We start from the raw sequence: 6,367 nt of genomic DNA on the forward strand, positions 1-6,367 counted from the left end.
ACTTTATACAAAGTAATTATTTGTATAATCTCTAACGTTATTTTTACTAATTTTGTTTCAAAAATTAAATCTTCATATATCTATATTATCAACTATTTTGATAAGTACAAATAGGTTGTAGTTTTTCGTTGGATAAAATTAAAACATAAATAATAAAGTAAAATAAAATAACATTGAATGGTCACTTGAATCAATTCAAAAATTAGCATTTTAAGTTAGCGATTACTACTTCTAATGATCTTATTATAAATGTGAATTAATTTTTTAAATATCTTTGATAGTAATTCTATATAATATTTTTTCATTCCCTTATTTTTAGTATCACTTTATCATAATTTCAGGTTATAAATACTGAACACAAGTCATAGTTTCATTCAACATTATTATGGTTATTTGTGAGTTTTGTAAAACTATTAAAATGAATGCAAAAAAGTATTGGTTGTGATAGTTTAAAGTTAGGAGTTGGCAATAGTATTTTCATTATTTCAGACTCCAAAAATTGCGTGTAATGTGTATATGCATAAAAATGATGTGTTTTACAAAATATGATGGAATAATTAAGAAAATATTTAACATTATTAAGAGAGAATTTTAGTTGCAGGAGCATCTTATTAATTATTGTCTTATTAATTATTGTAAAAACTGTTACAAAATATGAATTGAGAGAATATTTAATATTATTAAAAAGAGATTTTATTTGTAGGAATCACCTTGTTAATTACTGTAGGAACTGTTATAAGAATTTAACATTGAGGTTAAAAGAAAAAATATACTTAATTTTGATGATAGAATTATAATTACACTAATATACTGACATGACAAAATGCTAAGCAATCTATGTATTATTATGAAAAAGACTTTGGTATTAATTTTTATGGGGATAGATAGTTTACCTTAAAGTTGTTATGGGGATTAAATTAGAATAGTAGTATATAAATATTCTCATTTGTTATATCTATTTTAGATAAAATATTATGTTAATTTTTTTATTATTTATTATAAAATAGAATATGCACTTCTTCTAATAATAATAAGTTTATGTAAATTATGATGGTTAATTTAAATTAAGTACACCTAAAATTAAATATAATCTAAATAATAAACAGTAAAATTTAGTGTATATATATAACGAAAAAAGTAACAAAAAAAAAATCCTAAACAATCCTTGATAATGATCTTGAAAGACAATAAAGTCCCAGCAAAAAAGATTGTCAATCCAACTGATATTTAATGGACAGATTAACAGTTTAAACATTCCATATAACCATATTCCATTAAGCTTAGAGAGAAATTGTTGACGAAATGATTAATTAGTCTAATAGTCTTACACAATTAAAGATCAAAACTGAAAAAAAAAAAATTGGCTAGGAGCCTCATTATTTCTTAGAGTAACTGGAAGGGTCATTTAAGATATTTTTCTCTAATTTATAACTTAATATTTCATCAAATCACATAGCTTTATCACCCGATGTGAAAGTCCAAAGGATATGCACATCAAATAAAAGTAGATTCGTTTGTACCCAGAAAAAAAAAAAAAAGTAGATTGGATAAAAGTATAGTATTGGTACAGGAACATTTGTAGTCCCCATACATTTATGTTTACAAATGGTGGCAAGAAAAATTGTACCCTTGACTAGTTAGTTGAAAGGGACATTAAGTTATATTCATTAACAATGATAATTATGTAAGGAGTATCATTATGCTAGTTACTTGTATTGCGGTAACTTGACTTGTAAACAAAGATGATTATCATAATAAAGAACAAAAGTAATGTTAGTGAAATTCTCATTATTCGTATTTGTTGTCCTTCAAATAGAGACAAAAATGGAACTACTAAGACAACTATACGTTTAAATGGAGGAATAGAAAAAGCTTTAGAAGATTAAAGTCAGTATCTAGAAGAATATTATTAGTCAAGTCTTGCTTTATGTTCTCTGCAATGATGGAAAAATAAGAATGATATGGCAGAAAAGTTTTGTTGGTCTCCTTCAGCACAGTAATATGTTATTCGGCTGGATGAAAAAGAGTCACCATAATTGAAGATAAATTTTATTCTCAAATAGATACATAGATTGGATTCATAACTAATAAGAAATGATTCTTTATCTTTTCCTTTTTTCCATCTAGTATCCAACTCACTGGCTAACAAATTTGGATTTGGATAATGCAGAGGCCCATTACAGAGCAATCCTCCCAACCTAGTTGCTTCATTGTAGTTTCTAACTAATTTGGATTTGGATAATACATAATAATATATTAATATAGCCAAAGCTGCAAAACATTAAGCTCATAATTTTACTGACATGGAGCTGGTTAATCCAGATTAACAGTAATAAAACATGGCACATTATTGGTAAAATGTCAGCAAAATTATCATAGTAATGGACTACAGGCATAAAAAGAATTGGTATGGAATTAACACACAGAGAATACACTAGAGTTGACATTTAGATATCCTAACAGAACTTAAAAGCATGAAATTACAAGAAATAAAACAATATACTCTGTGGCAGTCCAATCCTTTCCCCCTGAAGTTCTTTAAGAGGAACACACCACCACACACTCCTAATTCTATTTCCCTTGCAAATATCAGATATGCCCCTCCCATTGTTCATATAGCTCTACCCTAACCACTATAGAAAATTCACTCTCCTGTTCCTTGATGTTTGTTACAAAACCCATCCCAGCTTACAATAAAAAATTACATATTCACAACTAAGACCCTAATTTACAATTGACCAGGTTCCCAACAGTATCAAATCTCCACCATAACAATCTTAAAGCCTTGTTATTCACGTCGTGTTTGGATGAACAAAGAGGAGACAATGTGACTCTTGCATGTCATCCTTTCACCAATCTCAGCCTCTATGTTATCTATTACAGGCAGAAACAGCACTTGCAGTTTCTAAAAATCTTGGAAGGGTACTAAACTTAAGGAAATAAGGAATACATTGGTCACATAACATAATCTCTGGACGAGAGCCTTCATGCAAATTGCAAAAGTGTAATGACTAATGAATGTGTGTATTCTCTTGTGCCATTCCCTAACGTTGCAAGATCAAAACTACAGCTGGAATTAAGCGGGGAAATAGAAACTTTGTTATCCATGCTTTCGCTTCTTTGAACCCTTGCCACCAGGAAAAAATCCAGTGGTATACCGTGAATTGGCAAGCTCCCGGGGAACAGCTGCTCCACCAGATTTTAATACATCAACTAAATCTGCAAAGACATTCTTGCTCTCCTCATTCACAAAAACTATGGCTTCACCTTCCCCTCCCATCCTAGATGCCCTTCCAATCTGATGTATGTACTCCTTAATAGAATTTGGCATGTCAAACACAATTACCTGCCTCACACCCAATAGGTCAACTCCCCTACCCAAAACTCCAGTAGCCACAACCACCGGAACCTCACCAACCAAAAGTGACTGCATTATATCTCTCCTTTCCTTCATGGACTTCTCTCCATGAATTGAGTTAGCTGTAATTCCTGTGGCAACTTTTATTGCATTTGCCAGAAGATCTGCTCCAAGTCTGGAGTCCACATACACTACGGCAGGTGGCTTAAAATGTTGCCTACTCAGTAATATGTCAAACAGCTTCTGCTTCTTTTGCTTTGACTCAACCCAAATAGCGACCTGCTTCACAGCCTTATTTGGGCTATTCACCTTCCCAACAGAGATAACCGACACACCATTCGCAAGAGAATTTGCCATCTTCTCTAAATCATGAGACATTGTTGCAGAATACATCAAGACCTGAGGTTGTGACAGAGCCCTGTATATCTGTATGACCTGATCTCTGAAACCCCTTTGAAGCATGCAATCAACTTCATCCAAAACAAAAGTCATCACATTATCTAAGTCAATCTCATGCTTTGTTAAAAGATCGACAAGCCTTCCTGGTGTTCCCACAATCAGTTCAACTCCTTGCTGAAAGCGATAGAGTTGTCTAGCCATGGCCTCACCACCAACCACAAGGGCAGTTTTAAATGGTAACCCCTTTCCGAGCAACTTTGCATGCTCTTCAACCTGTATAGAAAGCTCTCTGGTAGGTGTCAACACCATTGCTAAAGGCTTCTTATCTGAAGTAAATACAAGGCGATGACTTGCACATCGAGAAATTATTGGAATAAGAAACGAAGCAGACTTTCCAGATCCTGTCTCAGCCAGAACAAGCGTGCTTTTTCCCGTCAAAGCGGCAGGGATTGCTTGCATCTGAACAGGGGTAGGCATTTCATACCCCGCTGCTTCTACATTGTGGAGGAGCTTGTCAGGGAGATTGCATGAAGCAAATGACAAAACCGGCGCCACTACATCACCCTTCACATGAATTTCAAGCTTCTTTCTAAGCAATTCAACCTGATCTCTAGCTAAAGATAAAGTTCCTGATTCACAATCATTCTCTCTAACATAAAAGCACTCGTCAGCTGCAGGTAGTTTTTTAGGCGGCTGAAGAACTCCTCCAACAGGAGGCAAGGATTTGGCGATTCTGCCTAGTAGTAATTGTTTGCATTCCAAACTGCAAACATCATCGTCAGTTTCATCACAGATATACTCACCATAACGGCTACATATGATACACTTTGGCTCACCCAGGAGAGCCTCTCTTTGGTCCCTAGACCTCAATTTCACATCATCTGAATCTCATAACACAAATAGAAAAAAGATGAGCTCAAATGCTCATATGTATCAGACAACATCAATGCCCAAGAGTTCGACAACATAACAAAAAGAAAAATAACAAAATCCATCTTAGAATATAACATATACTCTAACAAAACTAACAATAGGAAAATTTTCCGTGGAACATAGGTCATGTGCATTTTAGTATCTGACTAAAAACAGTTACAACTCAATCCATCAATCTTGCCAGTCTTCAGGGGATTATATTGCTCACCGAATATCTCAAAGAGAAATCACTTTTATTGGCAATAATGCATAAACCCTAAACTCATACCATGCAATAACGCAACAATTTCCGAGCCTAGAATGTGCATAAGGCACAGTTTACAGATAATGCGAAGTTTCCATAATAAAACATTGAATTTTGTAAAAAAAGGTTACGAAAAAACTCATTCCAATAAGTTCAATTTAGGTACAACATCAAATTAGATTAAAAAAATATAAAAATAAAAAAGGATGTGGAGCGAAATTCAGGAGAAAGAATCGATACCATTAGGTGCATCAGTTGGCAACGCTGGAATCTTGGATGCTTCTTCGTCATGCTGATTGGTTTCAGAATAACCCATGTTAGTTGAGTATGGTTTCGAAAATACGGAAGGAACATAAGGAATTAAATTAAGGGTAAGGTTTCTTCAATTTCGCAGAGGCAACTGAAATTGGGAAACATGGAACCGATTTGGAGAAAGAGAGTAACTATGGAAGCTAGTTTACAGCGTTACTGTTTTCTTTTCTTTTTTTTTTTTTGGGCAGGGACCCGGGGCAAAACTGGCCCAAAGCCAAAACAGAAGCTCCAAGTTCCCAACCCGACCCGAATTTCAAACCTACATTTCCCCCTCCATCTTGCGCGTGAGACAAGAATCGACGCCCTCCATTGCAGCGGCTTTCCCTCAGCAAACGCGACTAAATGACCGGAAGAGCTCTGGCGAGGTGGACGGCAGCATCTTCGAACTCGAATCCCCTGAATCAATGGACACAGTGCTCGAAAGATAACCGGATCTCCGAAACCTGACCCGGCGAGAAGAATCTCCCTCTCCCAGATGCGCCTGATTCGTTGCTCCTTGCTCGTGTGTATCGCCGTCGACGCCTGCAGCTCCACCGTCCCCTTCTGCGCTCAACCGCCACCTAAGCTGCTTGATCGATCGTCTACATGGCTCCTGCACCTTCCATGGGATCCTTGCTGCTCGGCGATACCCGACTCACTTCTGAAATCCTGTTTTCAGGGTCCTATTGTCTACAACGAAGCTAACAAAGTCACAGAGGGCCTGCGAAGCAAAACTGCGCTAGAGTTTTCTCTAAGACTAACTGCGATTTTGGGCTTCATGGGCTCAGCATGAAGCCCACAACAAACTGGGCTTTCTTTAATTTCGGCTTCTCTGTTATCTTTCTTATTGAGCCAAAAGTCCACCATAAGAAAAATGTTCGACTAACGCAATTATCTATTCACCTCACCACCAAAAAACTATTCAGCTAATATCTTCAAAAAATTTTTGAGCTTTCATATTTTTAAATAACAATGCGGCAGATTCTCCAAATTTTTAACAAATTTTGGCGTGAAATTGATTTTCTTAACAAAATAGATGTTGAGACTAATTTAGTAATTATAATTTATTAAAAATTAGATTGTCCAACTAATATTTTTTAAATAATTATTTTATATGTGTATTAAAGTTAGTCACTATATAT

The 6,367-nt window shown here is 35.0% G+C and overlaps 1 protein-coding gene across 3 annotated transcripts; it reads right to left on the reverse strand.

Annotated features, from left to right (window-relative positions):
• LOC107639560 (DEAD-box ATP-dependent RNA helicase 41) lies at window positions 2,396-6,082 on the reverse strand. Of its 3 annotated transcripts, none has more exons than XM_016343097.2 (2): window positions 5,175-6,082; window positions 2,396-4,638 (listed from the first exon to the last, which is right to left on the reverse strand). In XM_016343097.2, exons 1-2 carry the CDS (start codon window positions 5,248-5,250, stop codon window positions 3,101-3,103), a joined length of 1,614 nt encoding a protein of 537 aa, XP_016198583.1. In that variant the 5' UTR covers window positions 5,251-6,082; the 3' UTR covers window positions 2,396-3,100. The 3 variants fall into 3 exon arrangements, with proteins under 3 accessions (XP_016198583.1, XP_016198582.1, XP_016198584.1); XM_016343096.2 differs by having other exon boundaries at window positions 2,396-4,644; window positions 5,175-6,075; XM_016343098.2 differs by having other exon boundaries at window positions 2,396-4,520; window positions 5,175-6,072.

Source organism: Arachis ipaensis, chromosome B04, assembly GCF_000816755.2.
Source record: "Arachis ipaensis cultivar K30076 chromosome B04, Araip1.1, whole genome shotgun sequence".
Taxonomy (NCBI): domain Eukaryota; kingdom Viridiplantae; phylum Streptophyta; class Magnoliopsida; order Fabales; family Fabaceae; genus Arachis; species Arachis ipaensis.

Excerpts from the sequence above, each read along its gene's own strand:
- LOC107639560 (XM_016343096.2), bottom strand. The coding sequence starts at position 5,250 with ATGGGTTATTCTGAAACCAATCAGCATGACGAAGAAGCATCCAAGATT. Across the intron at positions 4,645-5,174 it reads GCCAACTGATGCACCTAATG|ATTCAGATGATGTGAAATTG; the intron begins GTATCGATTCTT and ends TTGTGTTATGAG.